The sequence below is a fragment of the Eptatretus burgeri genome, chromosome 2 (genome assembly GCF_056783735.1).
Source record: "Eptatretus burgeri isolate ZD-2024b chromosome 2, Ebu_testis_v1, whole genome shotgun sequence".
Lineage (NCBI taxonomy): Eukaryota > Metazoa > Chordata > Myxini > Myxiniformes > Myxinidae > Eptatretus > Eptatretus burgeri.
The window spans coordinates 114,022,623-114,040,837 of NC_140962.1; the positions used below are offsets into that span (position 1 = coordinate 114,022,623).

General features: G+C 42.5%; 1 protein-coding gene across 2 annotated transcripts in view; it reads left to right on the plus strand.

Annotated features, from left to right (window-relative positions):
* The window catches only part of LOC147032864 (vasculin-like), a 97,189-nt gene that overhangs the window by 70,092 nt on the left and 8,882 nt on the right, over positions 1-18,215 (plus strand). For both annotated transcript variants that reach the window (XM_085870804.1, XM_085870805.1), the window contains exon 9: positions 12,528-12,730. In XM_085870804.1, coding sequence (XP_085726930.1) covers positions 12,528-12,730 — 203 coding nt within the window. The remainder of the gene's footprint in view (positions 1-12,527; positions 12,731-18,215) is intronic.

Below are 18,215 nucleotides of genomic sequence, written 5' to 3' on the forward strand. Positions count from 1 at the left end.
ATGTTATGTACAGAAACTTTGATATCCCATTTCTAGAAAATTTGTTGTAACATGAACCCAAAGCAATCACTGAAAATGTGGAAACGTGGAAGAACATTGAAAACAAAGCATTGCAACCAGATCTCATACTTGGGCACAAAAAAAGAGAATAAGGCATTGCTAATTGAGGTGTTGATGCCCGTGATATTTTTTTTTTGGGGGGGGGGGACTAAATTATGAATAAATAAAGAAAATGACCAAATATCAAGACTTCAAGGATGAAGTGAAAAGATCCTGGAAGCAATGTCAAAATTGTACCAGTGATGATGAAGAACCTCATGTGAATGATGATGAAGAACCTCACAGAGATATTATTAACCATCCCTGGGAATATTACCACAAATGAACGACAGTTGGAAGCTGTCTGGGGCTCAGTGATGATGCTGAAGAGAGCCCTCGGCACAAAACGTTGAGAAGAAAACTTCACAGCTTGGTCCATGAATCGCACGTGACCCCTTGGCAAAATGAAGGTGGATACTTTGAGCCCGCCTGGGAGGACTCCATCCGCATATGAAGATCTCTCACACACACACACACACACACACACACACACACACACACACACACACACACACACACACACACACACACACACACACACACACACACACACACACACACACACACACACACACACACACACACACACACACACACACACACACACACACACACTTTGAGACATGGTAGGTTTCTATTTCACCTCCTGAAACCCACCCACCACATGTGGAGATAGCAGGCAACAACAGCAACTTAAACAGAGACATTGAGACCTGGGGGTGTGAGCATTTAAACCCATGCTATCTTCTTGGCAAAGGTCTGCCTGCATATATGTATGCTCGTACATACAGTGACCTTTGCGCCCCATCGGTCGGCTAACTCCGAATCTGATTCGTACATGCCACAGTCCCCTCAACAGAAGGTGAAGGGTTGGGGAGCAGGAGGAGTAAGAGGAGTGGTGGCGAGAGAGAGGTACAGAAGAGGAAATGGTGGGAGAGGAAGAGGGGAGGGGTGCGAGAGACGGGTGAGGGTTGGGAGGGAGAGATAGGGGTGAGAGAGGCAGAGTGAAGGGGTGAGGGATTCTTCCGGCAGATGAGCTGCCCAGTTTAACGTGCATTCGGGAGACGGCACAGACATTGATCTTCAAATTATCTTCTTCAAAAGAAGACGTTAATTATCTTCAAAAGGGGGGTGTTTTAATTAACCCAAACACCCGATTTTCAGTCATACACTTCCTTGGAGTTTTCTTCATGTGCATGCTAGGTTTCACAGTTTTGGAGTTATGGAGGAGACTGACGTGTGCTCTTAGTATAGATACCAAAATATAAGGGTATGTTCTTTTGAACATACGAGTCCCCTAGGTCCATGAAGCTATCGTTCTTGTTGTTAAAGGCCGTTATGGGAACACAGAAAAAAAGGGGCTAAAGGTTTAAACGTGTATTGAACAATAATAAGGAATGGGTTATGAGGGTAATGAAAGACAAGGATTTATTAGCAGCGTCATCATGGTTGGCGTCTCGCAATATAATATATTAGCGCAATTAAAAATACCGTTTTTTTTCCTTGCATCTTCATGTCTGTCAAAAAACCAGTGTCAAGGTGCACAACTACAGCTCATAACCTATCCATTGAGGTGTTTTTCGCCCCTCCCCCTGCTTTCCCGTTTTCACGCCACTGTCCACACAAAATTCATCAATCAATTCCATACAGAGTCCGGGGGACTCAATAAATGTGCATTGCACGTGTGGTTCTCTCGTTATGAACACATATGTTGAGAGATGTTATAAACATGAGGTTGAACATTAACAGATGGTACGTTGCACATGCAATGTGGAGTCGTCTGAAAAAAGGAAGTGCTGGCTTTTCCACAACATCAGAAAGGTTGTTTATGTATATATGGATCAAGACTGGGTCAAAGACACTGGGGCATTCCAACCTCTGAGAGGAGAGGTGCTGGTTTTATTGACAGTGATACATTGACTGCATGAATAGAGGAAGTCAGAAAAACAGATATGAAGGGGGCCTTGTACACTGCAGACTGTGAGCTTGGCAAGCAGAGTGGGGTGCCAGATTGTCACATGACTGTTATATATCCAGGGAGACTCTCCTGACTTCTTGTTTTCGATAGAGCATTCAACCATTGCTGAGATAGCACCAGCAAGGTCTATAGTTGTGGCCGGGATGTAATCCATGTGTGTGCAGTGATCAGTCTTTGAAAATAGGAAGTATGACATCAGCAGTGATAGTGGATTCCATAACTTTGCTTGTCATTGCAAGTAAACTTGCTGGTCTGCAGTTGAGAGGATGTTTTTGCCCCTCAACCATGGCAATATTAGCTTTGTGGCTGCAAGGATGGGAACCCTCTGACTACAATAGGAATGCATCCAGCAGTCTTGCCCAGCGTGAGAGAATTCTGGACTGCTTCCATGAGCACCACGTCCTTATTCTGCAAGGTGTCAAGCAGAGTGATCTGTTGTCCCGTGTATACTACTTAACAAAGCAACTTATAAAGTGCTGTACAACCTACCACAATGAATAGCCTTTGCTGATTGCCCTTATCCTGTGTGCCTGAGCACCTTATTCAGGTGTCATTGGACTCTATGTGAGACGAACTGCAGCAAGACTTGTAGACTTTACCAAATAGATAACTTACTTAACCTAACCAAATAAATAATAATGTAAGCAAGACTTAACCAAATAGATTATGCTGGAGGCTGAAGGAGATTATGCAGAGCAACACATTGTGGATACTTCGCCGATGTTTCACCTTGGAGCTGAACCTGGATGTCTCATCAGCGGAAAATGAACTGAGATATGGGTCATTCTACCTCAGTTCACCCAAGGGTTGTAACCCAACCCCCTCAGATTTGGCAAATTTTTTGCATGCATGTTGCATATGATGGTCTATGTTCACATACAAAATTTTAGCTAAATCGGACTAGGGATTGACGAGATATGACCTTGAGAACTTTTGACCTTTTCAACTAATGTCGCGTTTCCACCAAAATTCAAATCCTCATATCTCAGCAACCCCTTGCCCTATCTCGATTATTTTGGTGTCGTTGGAAAGGTAATTGTCCATAGAATGCAAATCCAGCATCGGTTCGACGATCTAGTTAAGTTAGGGGTGGATGATTTTTGGACATGACATTTGACCTTGACCTTGAAGACCTCATGACCTTGACCTGACCTTGCATGAAAATGAAACTTCATACTGTCTACTATAACATATCAAAAAACTGGAGGGGTAGTATTTTTTGTTCTCGATATTTTCGGCCAATGTTCAAAGGTCGTAAAAATGCAACTAAATCATGACTTACATAGACATTTGATGGATGCGTGGGACAATATAAAAATAAGTATAATTTTTTTAACCTGTGCTTTCATTTGGAGGACTTTGGAATCAATGCTGAGTGAAACTTTTTTGCCATGTCACATGGCAAAAGTGCATTTGACTGGTTAGGCGGAACTGTAAAGAGGTTATTAACAAAAGCCAGCCTCCAACGCCCGTACACAGATGCGATCCTAACTTCCGATGCTATCATGAAATTTTGCACGGAAAATATTCCAGGAATTAACTTCATCAATGTACAGCCTGGTATTGTTGAGGCTTACGAACTGAAATTGAAAGAAAGTCTGGAAAATGTGAAGACAATCGCCGGTACTCAAAAATTTCATCGATTTGTTCCATTATCAAAATCGAGTATAAAACCATTCAAACTGAGCAAACAAGAAGAAGAACCCAAAACTATACGTGTGGCTCGAGTCGATGGCGAAACTGATGAGGTGGATGATGAATCAGGACTAGACTTTGAAATCAGTAAGGAAAACTATGTTTGTGCTTTCTATGACGAAAATCCATGGATTGGACTTGTAGAGGATATTTCTGATGAGTATGGTGACTATTACATCAATTTCATGCATCCCCACGGTCCTACTAAATATCTCAACTGGCCACTTGATGTGGACAGATGTTGGATTGAAGATTCAGACATTCTGTGTGTGACCGATCCACCATTAGTTGTTGGTTCTGGAATAAGAATTCGTTTTAAAATTAGTGACCAAGATAGTACTAAAATAACCAGTTTATGTAGAAAGTGGCAAACCCGTTAAGATTTATCTACGATTTCTTGTGACTTGAACATGGTTTCCTTCCCCTCGAGAAAACGATTATTTAGCAAACCTTTTAGCAAAACAAAAATTAATAATTGAGTCTAAACTTATCTATCTTGGATAAAATTGTATTCATGAATTTTTTTGTATGATTCTGTGTTTTATTCATATTTTAATTTGCTTGTTGTAGATAGTGATAATATTTTGTCTTGACAAAATGAACTACTGAATCAAAAAATGTATGATTTTTTTTCATTTATTTCAGTAGCAATTAGTCTTGAGGTTCTGGTGTCATGTTTTGGTTGCGATTTCTGTATTTGGTTGCGATGCCTTGAACTTGACTTTTTTGTTGTTTTCTCGGTATTTCAAAAAAGTTGGATTTTATGTACGAATTCATATTTTTTGCAGACGAATTCCTACGTTTTAAGATTTTTGTTCTCTAGAAAAAAACATCCCTGATGGAATTTATTGAACTTGTGTTTAAAATCTTCTGAACGATGTATTCTAGTATGACAAAAAACTCGATGCAGTTTTGCCTTGTTTTCCGTCGGCAGCACTGCGAAACGGGCCTGGACAAGTCCATTCATGTTTGAACGTAATCTAGCTAATATTGACTGTAAACTGACAAGCCTAGGCATGTCTATGACGTCATGATTTGGTTGCATTTTTACGACCTTTGAACTTTGGCCGAAAATATCTCGAACAAAAAATACTACCCCTCCAGTTTTTTGATGTTATAGTAGACAGTATGAATTTTCATTTTCATGCAAGGCCAGGTCAAGGTCACAAGGTCTTCAAGGTCAAATGTCATGTCCAAAAATCATCCACCCCTAACTTAACTAGATTGACGAACCGATGCTGGATTTGCATTCTATGGACAATTACCTTTCCAACGACACCAAAATAATCGAGATAGGGTAAGGGGTTGCTGAGATGTGAGGATTTGAATTTTGGTGGAAACGCGACATTAGTTGAAAAGGTCAAAAGTTCTCAAGGTCATATCTCGTCAACCCCTAGTCCGATTTAGCTAAAATTTTGTACGTGAACATAGACTATCATATGTGACATACATGCAAAAAATTAGCCAAATCTGAGGGGGTTGGATTACAAATTATTTTTTTCTGGGTGATATGAGGTGGAATGACCCATATCTGGTGGTCAAGTTCCAGCCAAAAGGTGTCGCATCGTGTGATAATCAGTCACAATACCTGCACTCTTGCATGATGAGCTGTGAAATATTGATAGAGCACTGCTAAAACGGTAATAAAGGACCATCTCCAAGCAGTGTTTTGTGCCGAAGCTCCAGCACCGGCTGGTTTTGGGTGCTGCAAGAGTAGGGATGTTGGGCAAATTTGGTGAGCAATTGCATTGCCCCATGAGGATGTTTCAGCCTGCTGAAGGACAGCCTGGTGTCCAACATCCATGGTGGGCTGGGCACACCTCAGTTCTGTGTGACAATTCCTACATTTTGAGAAAGCATAGTGAAAGGTTTGGTAGCCTGGTATTGGCGTAGTGGTTGGGGTAGCGGCTTGGGATCCAAAAGGTCCTGAGTTCAAGCCCTGTTGGCCGCTTGAATTGATACGCACCAGGAGGTTGACTCAGCCTGTCATCCTTCCGAGGTCGGCGAAGTGAGTACCAGTGTACTGGGCCCGGTGTGTGCCCCGGTTAGAATAGGTGTACCATATCCCTGTGTCGTAAGAGGCGACCAGGGTTGCGTCAGGAAGGACATCCGGCGTAAAACCTGTGCCAAATCATTACGCGGATCATAACGGATGATCCGCTGTGGCGACCCCTAACGGGAGCAGCCAAAATAAGAAGATAGTGAAAGGTTCGGAAAAGTTGAACAGTCCCTCAGGGTATCTTTGGGATGGAAATGGTGGACATGATTGGGGCTCTTGGCAACATGGTGTGTTGTGGGGGAGAAACCAAATTTTGATAAGCAAGCAATGAAATTACAGCCTGACTGCCAAATGGATCAATCAATCAATCAATGACAGTTGGCTGGTGGAGGCTAAATGAATGCTGCAGGATTGGTTACTGAGTGAGACTGACCATCGTTCATGCACATTGCAGACAGTTTGGTGATCTGTCTTCTGCTGCCTTCTTTCTAGTCCTGCACCCCCCACCCTTTCAGTGCTCCTCCCTCTCCCACCCACCAAGCTTATACAGGGTGCATGCAGTCTGCCAGTAACTCCCTTCCAGTGAAATTCCCAAAATCCAGACTCTGATCACCTGCACTCTTTCGTTCCTCTGTTTTCTACCTACGAAACCAACTTACTTGGTCTCTTTAACCTCAGTCTTCCCTCCAGGACTTCAAGACAGCTGTTCACCACCTTCTCAGATTACTCCCCATCCACAACAAAATGATCTTTTCTACCCTCAACTGCTGCCAATGGTTGGTGCATTTGTGTGTGTGCTTGCGTGCGTGCATGTGTGTGTGTGTTCAGACCAACAGTCTGATTTTGGTGGCACAAAGAGGTCTCGTACTTCATCGGCTCCGGCAAATGAGTTCTGCATAGTGGAGGAAACTAGGATCCCCACCTTGACAGAGATCTGAAAGCCAGACATCATCAACTGCTAGAGGGACATGCCAGTAATATAAAACACTCGGATCATGCCTGATACGATTGTTGCCAAACCTGCATAAGTAATACCAAAAAAAACTGACAACCCAGAGATTTGGAATTGGGTGAGAACAAAGTTTGTTGTGTGTGGCCCCCATAGATTTCCACTATGGCGTTCAGTGGATGCCCAAATTGACATCAGTGATCCATGATGGCTTGACGAATAGAGACCTAATAATTGTTTCTTTGAAGGTCATTGAAAGAACAGCTTGGACCTTCAGAGTTTTCAAGCGGTGCACAATAGTTTGTGCTCTGCTGCTACAATTATTTGCATGCTGCAGGTGTTGAGGATAGAATGGCTTTGCAGGTGCTGAACCTCTTTGCTCTCATTCCAGATGGAAAGAGACTGGCCCAATGTGGCACAGCTCGTCATCTTGAGGCTGTAGCCTGCTGAGCCAAGGCTTGTGTTGGTGTACGAAAGCCTTCAGCAGACAGCAGGATTACCTGCACAATAGAAGAAGGGCATGTGATCAAGTATAAGGATCACTCTCCTCTGTAAATAGGGAGAACAGTGTGTGAATCCGCTTACAAGTTTCCAAATGCATTGTATAACTAGTTGCATGCATGAATGTGATTCCCACCGTTCCCATCCACGACCAAGCGAAACTACAGCGAAGACTATGGGTTTGGTAGAATCAGCGATAAGACAGTTTTGTTCTTGATTTGAGTCTGACTCCAGTCTAACTCGGTTAAAAGGACTTGAGAGACATAGAATGAGGAAGAATCCTGTGAGGGTCTCTGACATCCAGCCATGAATACCGTGCATCCGGCCGCTGATGCGGAGCCACCAATGAAATATCACAGCTCTTACCATCCTTTTAATATTCCAGTTATAACTAGAAGGTCACTCGGTAGAGCGCATACCTCAGTCACGCAATGCTTGATCCACGAGAACATATCGGGCCCAATACATTTTTGAAATTTGCCATTTATCGTTTTTTGCCCAATCTCTCAATGCTGAAGAATCACTTTAAAAATCAAGTAATTATCATATTCGGGTCTTCATCAAAGTAGAATAAATTCATCCTTGTCACGCACCTAACCTGTCCACCAAGTTTCAACCGAATCCGTCACAACTTTTTGAGATATCGCGCTATATACAGTGAGAACAAGTATTTGATACACTGCCGATTTTGCAGGTTTTCCCACTTACAAAGCACGTAGAGGTCTTATCTGTAATTTTTATCATTGTATACTTCAACTGTGAAAGACAGAATCTAAAACAAAAATCCTGAAAATCGCATTGTATGATTTTTAAATAATTAATTTGCATTTTATTGCATGAAATAAGTATTTGATCACCGACCAACCAGTAAGAATTCCGGCTCTCACAGACCTGTTAGTTTTGTCTTTAAGAAGCCCTCCCATTCTCCACTCATTACCAGAATGGGAGAAGGTCATGTGGTCTGATGAGACCAAAATAGAGCTTTTTGGTTTTAACTCCACTCGCCGTGTTTGGAGGAAGAAGAAGGATGAGTACAACCCCAAGAATACCATCCCAACCGTGAAGCATGGAGGTGGAAAGATCATTCTTTGGGGATGCTTTTCTGCAAAGGGGACAGGACGACTGCACCGTATTGAGGGGAGGATGGATGGGGCCATGTATCGCGAGATCTTGGCCAACAACCTCCTTCGCTCAACAAGAGCATTGAAGATGGGGCGTGGCTGGGTCTTCCAGCATGACAACGACCCGAAACACACAGCCAGGGCAACTAAGGAGTGGCTCCGTAAGAAGCATCTCAAGGTCCTGGAGTGGCCTCGCCAGTCTCCAGACCTGAACCCAATAGCAAATCTTTGGAGGTAGCTGAAAGTCTGTGTTGCCCAGCGACAGCCCCGAAACCTGAAGGATCTGGAGAAGATCTGTGTGGAGGAGTGGGCCAAAATCCCTGCTGCAGTCTGTGCAAACCTGGTTAAGAACTATAAGAAATGTCTGATCTCTGTAATGGCAAACAAAGTTTTCTGTCCCAAATATTAAGTTCTGTTTTTCTGATGTATCAAATACTTATTTCATGCAATAAAATGCAAATTAATTATTTAAAAATCATGCAATGTGATTTTTCAGGATTTTTGTTTTTGATTCCGTCTTTCACAGTTGAAGTGTACCTATGATAAAAATTACAGACCTCTACGTGCTTTGTAAGTGGGAAAACCTGCAAAATCGGCAGTGTATCAAATTGTTGTTCTCCCCACTGTATTGGTTTAGCCCTCATCTCTCAATGGTGTGGAATCACTTAAAAATTATCAGATGTGGATTCAGATTGTCACAAAAATTGAATCCATTCTTCCTTGTCACACACCCAATGTGTTCACCAAGTTTTCGCTGAATCCGTCCACCCCTTTTTAAGATATCTTGCACATAGACAGACAGACAGAGAGGGGTGAAAACATAACCTCTTCCACCTTCAGTGATGGAGGTGGTAATTTCGTGTGCAGCCTGCGGCTACTTGTTGCATCATTACTGGGAGTTCGGCTACCACTGATTTCGTGCCCTCTTTCCAGTAAGCTGGTACTCGTTTTGCCGACAAGACCCTAAGATCTTGTCAGCCACCTTCACCGTTAAGCCAACACCAGGCTTACTACTAATCCTGTTAAACAAGGAGTACACGCCCCCTTGTAGGTTTGATTTTGATTACAAATGCAGGCCGTGAAAGCATGGCTTCACGACGCTTTTGACTTTCTAGTATTTGTTGTCAGAAAAGTAACCAAGGGGGATAACTGCTTGTAGTTATCTCTATGTTTATAGCAATATTACTCTTTGATCCTTCAATTTTGCCTCTTCTTTTATTATAAAACATAATTCTCCACCAAGTGAGATTGTTTGCCAATTGTGTACATGAGCTGGGCTTTGACTGTCATGAGACATGTTTGTTTTGCTGTACTGATGCTTTTTTATCACCGGACAGCAAGTCCTCTTGATACAAGAGTACGAGAACATCAGAAAAGCATGCCGGATTCAAATTTGGTGTGTGCGTTTGCATGTGCTGAGCAGCTGGTGATGCCAAGCTACTCTCTGGGCTCGGCGATCGTTCGGCATCGAGCTTCAGCTGGAACAATGTATGAATATTGCCATGTCCAGGGGGTTTGCCCCTCTCTGGACAGATAGCTAAACAGTTCTCTCCTTTGGGGGCAAACCCGTGTTCTTGGATATTATGGAACGCGTCGGAAGGAAAGGCGGCAAAGGCACGTCGCAGACTGAAGCACAGCACAAGGGTTTATACTCGAGTCGACAAGTGGACAACACAAGCAATAAATACAGGGGTTTAATGAAAATAAATCAAATATTTACAATGGTAATAATACAAAGAGAACGTGAGATAAAACTAAATTCCTATTTGAGGTGCCTCCACACAGACTTTAATACAGGCAAGGGGGACAGAATAAATGAAAGAAAAATCCTCCCCTTCTCCATGCACTTTGCTGTGTGCCCAGAGAGGAGTTTCTGGAGCTTGAGGTTCGCCAAACCCCACCATCACTGCGTGAAAAAATGTGCCCAAAATGGCACCAAGCCACTCTCTCGGCAGGGAAACGTACATGAGGCAATTTGGTTGGTGATAGTCAACACCAGAGCTCGGAAACCGCTGTGCATCTCCTTTCATTGATTGAACTTTCCAACGCTGCTGCTCTCTGCAAAATGGCTCTGCCTTCTTCCCCGATGGCACAACACGAGGCTCCGAGGCGCAGTCTCACATGACCCAGCCAAACAGTCAATGGCCAGCGTCTTGCTCCATCATGCGAGCAAATTCGCCTCAGCATGAACACATGAATCGTGTCGCCTTCTTCACCGTGTTAAGGGAAAGCCAGCCGTAATGCCTTTCTCTTCCAACCGCCGTCTCCTCACTCGCTTCTGTCCCGCTCGTTCTGCGTGTCCCGACTCCGATACGAACTCCCTTCTCTCTTTCACGTCACGCCCATTCGTCATCCTGGAGGTGGGGTTTCTTGCCTGCTTGGATGTGCAGTTCAGTTGTTTTAAGGACATGATCCCCCCCCCCCCCATGTGGTGACACGTAACACTTAAGCTGACAGTTTCCTTACTTGATTTACATTGAGATGTTTTTGGCCCTATCTCTTAATGGTGAAGAATCACTTAAATTCCAGTAGTCGGATCCGGATGAGGATCTTCACCAAAATCTAATCAGTTCATCCTTATCACACACCCAACTTGTCCACAAAATATCATCCGGATTCGTCCACAACTTTTTGAGATATCCTGCACACAGACAAACAGAAAGAGGTGAAAAAAACATAACCACCTTCACCTTCAGTGGCAGAGGTAACAAAAGAATGTGCAAAATATAATTACCTTCCTTGGTGCTATCTTTGGCAAGCTATTAGCTTATGGGCATTTTTTGTTCGCTTGTGTATGTGTGAATGCCCTTCTTTTAAGGTTTATTAGTGTTGGCAGTGTGAGTGGTTTCTTCATCAAGACAAGGCAGATGAGGCATTTCATCAGTCATCCTCAGCACTGCTACTTTCACTATCAAATGGGCCCGAAGCAGCAAAGTGACCATCGACCATTGCAATTTTCCATTGAAATTTGCTTGTTTGAACTTCTGACCTTATTCAGAGCGTGATTGTAGTGTCGTGGAAGTGCAGATGTACTTGACTGTCCGAACATGGCACCCGTGACATTGCACATCATCGACTTTTGTGGTAAACACCGGCTTTTTTTATTTTGCTTTTTTTTTTTTCATGAGAACGCTGCTGAACCTCCCAACGGTGCTAGCTTTGGAAGAGACAATCATGTTCCACACTATCAGCAAATCAGCCATCATTGTTGAGGATTTTTTTTCCCATCCCTGGAGACAAGGTAGATTTATTTTTGTTGATTTAATATTTTACATGCTCTAAAGCTTGTGGATCAGCAACAAATCATGCACACAGACAAGCAGGCAGAGACAGATATATGAAACGACACCAGACTTGACTTTCACACAAACACAGCTTGACGTCACTTCCCACAGGGTACCAGCGACATCTTTATGGCATCGCTTTACTCTGCACTGAGTGGAGGCAATCGAGAAGGAGGGAGGAGTTTCCTCCTCCTCCCCCCCCCCCCATGGTTATCAACCTATGGGTTTTATTTCCATGCTCTGTCCTTTAAATGCTGAACATCAAGCAAGGAAGCAGCATGTACCATTTTTTGAAGTCTGGGATGACTCTGCCAGGGTTCGTATGGTATCTGCTCCATTTTTTTTTTATCAGATTTGTAATACATGATACGATTGTAGAACATGTGAATCCAAGTGAAACGCAGTCTTGTTCTCGTTTGCTCATTGGTCAAACTTTTTGCCATTTTCTCCTTTAAGTCTCACTAAAGGCGATGGTATGACTAAGGCAATATAATTTGCAAAGGCAAAGTATAAGAGTTTGGAATTATCCTAAATGTGAATGGTTATTTGTGACCCTGACTTGCATTTTTTTTTGCCCCTTTGAGGTGAAAAAAATAAAATAAGCTCCATGCAATTTCGACTCACTTTATTGTCATGTCACCATTGCATTCCACGAGTCTTTTAATGGCTTGGCTCGGTGCCTCCACACACAAAACAGAAACTTAATTTGTACAGTAATACCATTTTATATGTTGAAGACAAAGCGTGACTGCTGTTTTATTAAACATGCAAAAAGCATTTGCCAGCAACGATGTGGTAAACATCCAAGCCATTAATCCTTTTGTTTCTTGTGGTATTTATTTTTATTTTTTGGCATCCCTACTGTAATCTACATATCCTTGAAATCCTTGGACCCCAACAGAATGAGAATCTATCTGGGGCAAACAATGGTCTCGTGTTGCACAAGAATGAAACCGAGACGGAATCTCAGGATGGGAGTCTGCATAGTGACCCAACGGATGATGCAGAAAGGTGGACTGTGCAAGCCTGGCCTGATGGTGATGTGTTGGCAGCCACTGCATCTGAAGGAAACTTCCTGTCCAGCTCTCTGGAGGCAGAGCACAGGCATGTATTGCTGTCTCGGTACCAATTGTCCACCATTATCCTGACACTTTCGTTCAACAGTTCATTTGTTTTCGTGACTCGATGATAGTGTGATTCCCATGGGTTTTTTTTAATGATGTTAAATTAACTGGACAATGACCCAATGATAAACTATCTCTTGATTATTCTTCCAAGCCAGTATGGCTGGAAAGCCATTGTTCTTGGTGCGTCCGTGCGTGTATGTGTGTTTTTTTTTTATTTGTTTTTTTTTTGTTTTGTACATATGTGCGTGAAACGGAAATGAGTATTTTTGTAATGAACCAAATGGAGGTTTCCTTATTTTCGTTGTCAGAAAAGCATGCCGCGATTACAGGTAATTGAGGTGCTTTTTTGATATGCTGATTCATTTCTTAACCCATTTCATCCGGATGGAATGCAACGCCAACACATAATGACCACAATTGTATGCATTGCTCCCATGGTGTTGTTTTTTTTGTTTTTTAGTCGGATTTTTTTTGTGGAAACTAACCGGGTACAAAAGCTTGGAAGCACGTTACCATGATCAGATGTCTGCCAGGCAGGAGAACGTCTGTGTGTCTGGGTAAATACGGAAACACCAACCATTGTTGGATTCATTTTCCCATCGCCGTTCGCTCCGATGTGAATTTCACGGGAAAAAAACGGTGTCATCTTTACATTGCATGAAAGAGACGTGATTCTGCTGCACACAAATACAAAACCTGGTAATGTCTTTTGGTTGTGGTGAAGTTTGGGACCACATCAATGCGAGACCAATAAATCTTAACTTGGAACTTTGACATGGGATGCCGTTTGGACCATCATGCCTGTGCTGCACCACCACCACCATATTAAATAAATCCATATACTGTATGAGAATCACTCGCTCCATCCAGGAGTGTTGTACTCCCTCTCTCTCTGATGGGCCAGTTACGCACTTGCACTATGGCATGTGTACAGTGCAAAATTGCAAGCCATCGCCACAGCTACCACCACCAGGTGTGCTATATGGTACATATTTACACAGAGAATATCCTATAGATAAGCCAGGTATGAATTCGGACCTGAACCAAAATATAATCTGCTTATTCTTGTCACCTACCCAACTCGTCCACTGAAGTTTTGTCCGAATCCACCGAAGTTTTGTCTGAATCAATCCATAATGTTTTGAGATGTCATATCATTTTTGCCACATCTCTCAGTGGTGAAGAATCACGGAAAAAACATTATTGCTGCGGATTCGGATCTTCACCAAAATCTTAACATTTTGTCCTTGTATTGTCACACACCCAACCTGCCCACCAAATTTCATTTGGATCTGTGTACAAGTTTTTGAGATATCCTGCAAAAACAGAGGTGGAAACATAACTCTTGTCCACCTTTCGTGTGTGGACATAATAAAATTCCATTTAACAATCTCTCGAGAGCCAAGTCGAAGTGAAATTCTATTTGAAAGTCGTCCCACTTTAGAATTCATTGAAAATATTCCCTGAAAATATGTGCTCGTCACATATTTTCAGGTGATTAAAAAATGTCTGCCATTTACATGCACATGTGTGAAACTGAAGAAAGATTTTGTTTTTATTATTGTTTTATATTTGCGGTGAAAAATCGTCGAAATAGATAAGATTGCAAAAAATAATCAAAAACGTCAACATTGAACCCGTCGCTTTGCTGACTCGTTGAATAACACAACTTGTGTATATATTACAATAAGTAATACAGTTTCACGACAGTCGATACTTGCAAATATTATTTTAATCCCATCAACATTTTCTTTACTGCTAACAACGTAGTGTTAATTTTTGTAATATGCGCATTTGCCGAAAAACAATATTGTTGTGGAAATGACCCCTAAGGATGAACATTTCTTGGTAGAGCTTAGTCGGCTCCTTCGTGAATGTCTTCGAGTTAGCATGAAATAATTGTGATATCAGATACGCGTCGTTATATGTAATAGAATATAGATAGACGATGTCCACCCTTCATGATGTATGTCTAAAATCGCCATCCTTGCGAGCCCTTGTTTTTTGTCCTCAACTTTGGAAATCTGCCTTTGTTCTTTTTAAGTGTTTGCTCGGTCGTTGGCACTAGTGTTGGTGGGAGATGTCAGCTCGACGGCCGTAGCCGCCACTTGGGTCACTAGAGCATTTGGGTGAGCGGTCGCGAAAGGGTCACGCTTCCCCTCGACAGGGCCACAATGGACCAATGGTGAGTTAGAGGGGAGGGCCACGGTGCATCATCGCTGACACACGAACAAATCTATTAAAAGATGGAGGGACTGGCGGAAGAAAAAGTCATGTGGAATCTTCCTGGGGGAAGCTGCACTTTTTTGCCGCTCCTGTTTGGCCAAAGCAACACATCGCCTTTGCCAAAGCCACGCCCTCTCCTCCGGACTCAGCCACACAGAATGACATGGGCTGTTTTCCCTCCCGATCAAGTCTGGGACTGTGCCAGGAGCCTCCTGTGGGATTTTACCAGGAGTGACAGTATTTCTTAGGTGTTGTGGATTCCCTCTGTCTGCTCTTTTCTACCGTGGTATGAAGGCCTGGTTAAGGCGTTAGGCATTTAAGGAATCCCACTATTCGTTTATTTTGTGGGTGTGTAGGTCAGTTCAGTAATACCCCCAGTTTGCATGAAGGATAGATTTGTGCGTGTTTGCAGAACAGGGTTCGTAAAACATTGTTTTAATGAGGGTACATGGACCAGATGCACCATTTCCTCGGTCGATCCAGTACCTCTGGGGATTTAAGAATGATATATAGAAACTAAAAAACCTGAAATCATTCATGAACGCAATTTAAAGGAAGAACTCTTCGTAATTGGTCTAAAAATGTATATTTTTGCACATTTACCAATGAGGTTTCTTGGAGCTTGCATAGTGCCCACTGACTGCCTTTGTGCCACAGACATGTGGTGAGTCCTTTTATAGAATGTGAGAAGGGGCTTCAGCTTCATCCCCTGTAGCCTTGCCACCAAGGAGTGTCAGGCAGTCTTTTGTTACCTTGAAGCCAGAGGCATACCACTCCTTGGAAATGAACTTCCTCTTCGGCATCCTCTTCCAAAAAATAAATAAAAGCCTCATTTTATCCGCATTAAAAACTAGCTGGGTTGGGTAAACTTCCATAAGGGCTTTAAACTAAGATGGAAATTCAGTCTGCTCGTCCATGCTTGCAGCTTTGCCAGTTATCCAAATTGCTGCGGTGTTTAAATCTATTGAACCACCCTCAACTGCCCATAAACATTGGCTTGGTGGATCCCTCGTCTTGCTGCTCTTTTACTTCATCATGTAAACTCGGCGCCGAATCCCTCGCCTTCCCGCTCTTTTACTTCATCATATAAATTTGGCATTGCGTATTTTGGAGTATGTGTAAAAATGAAAAAAACCCTTTATTTTTAATAATAATATAGATATCCTGGGACTTACCGGTATGACCCCACTCGGGTCATATCGATATCGAAAAGATTGATATCCACGGAGCCTACCCCAGAGTCTTAAAAGTTTGTCTGTAAATGTACAGATATAGATCAAATAAACAGGCTGAACGCTTGATTCAAAATATTATCGTATTTGTTTATAAAACATCTACAAATGACCATGGGTTGTAATTTTGTGGTGTCAATTCATTTAATTTAAATCCACCTACCATCCTACCCACTCTTGTTTGTTTATTGTCCCAGAGTCATATCTCTGGCCTGTACTGCACGCGCATGCCCGTGGCACGGAGATGGATCTTATTGTTGCTCGTATTCCTGAGTTTCTAGTTTCAATGAGTTTTGATTGGTCAAGATGTCTTTTTAATCGACCCATCTGTGTAAGTCGTTGAAAAAGCTTCATCTTGGTTTTTAGTGAAAGTTTTCTGGAATTCAAAATCTTTATTGGAGTTGAATGTTGCTTGAGCTTTGCTTCACCAGAAAATGACAATGGAAGTGCAATATATACTTTAAATTTTTACTATTCCATAATTGCACTTCCACAATTAAGTAGGCTATATTAATTGTGTGTTTAAATTGGACGATTTGTGCTTTGTGCAACAACTGTTCAAGGTTTTCACTTTGTTTGGCTCTTTTGCACAAAAAGGTTGCCGATCCCTGCCATCGTAGGTTATAAGGGGTTTTCATTATTACTGATTGTTATTGCTTCATGTGTGTTCCCTTGTGGAAAATGTTTGCGTTATTCTTGTTGCAATTGAATATACATGGTCTCGAAGTGAATTTGAGTTGTGGTGATCATTCATTTGTGATTCGGAAAACCCATTGAGGGTTAATTGGCTACAGCTATTAACGCTGCATATCTAGACCGTACGGTGAGTCTCTGGGCTTGCTCGGCTGTTAGCGATGAGCCATGCAGTACCAATTCTCATAACACCCGACGGCCCCACCAACACAATCAAAGTGAAAATACCCGTAATCTGGCATGGGACGGCTGACCCAGCTGGCTGTTATGTTGAAGCGCCCCACCGGATTCGTCCCGGGCAGCTGGAATGAACCCAAGCGATAAGAACAATATGAAGAATGTTTTATGTTCCCAGTGATCAAATGTTATGTCTTTAATATTAGTTATTTATTTTTCTTCTTTATTTCATTTTGCAAAATGCAATTCTCACTGAATCATCAATAATACACTGCCATGAAAGCCTCGTCCTGGACGTAGCACCGCAATTTCATCCGAGCTGTCTTGCTACTCTGCCATCTTACTAAATCCATCATTCAGCCCGTTGCCTATGGATGTCAGATGGTCAAATCTTTTGGTTTTCAACTACCGTCAGTGAAGCAATGGGATGGGTTGAGTGCTGGACTCTGATGACGTACATGACCGTCAAGGCCGAGCCTAGCGCTAATATGAAATGACATACCAGATCTAAGGCAGTAATAACAATCGAGCAAAAGGAGAGTGACGAAGGGACGGAGAAATCCGGCTAGTATTTTAATATATAGATAAGAAACATCTGAAACGCAAAATGAAAACTCTTATGAAGCCCTGTGATAGAAAATCTGCAGAAATTACTTTTGAATTACTCACAGTGGAAAAGATATTGAAACATGCACAAGAAGCAGTGGCAACCTCCCTGGTGTGTGGCCGGCCCAGGTTAACCACCCGACCCAATTTGTGGTGACGGGCAGTTAATACCAACAGCCGCTGGTACGGCCGAGCGGTTCCTTAATAGGAGGCGGACATGTTGATCCTCGGAGATTTTAACACATGTTCAAAGGACATGGGGCCGCAATGGCGGACGGGGCGGATGAGCACGGGGAATAAAACGGATGCACAGAGGGTTTATCCTCGAACCCCACTACGAATTCACGAATACAGTTCCTTAAAATGAACACATTTAATGAACATAAGACATATTTACAAAGGATAATAATAAAGGAAATAAATCTTAGTCGAGGTGCCTCTCTCACACATACTCAAATACAGGCAATGGGAAAACAAAATATAAAGAAAACCCTTCCTTTGAACTATTCTTGTACTTGACTTGGCCCA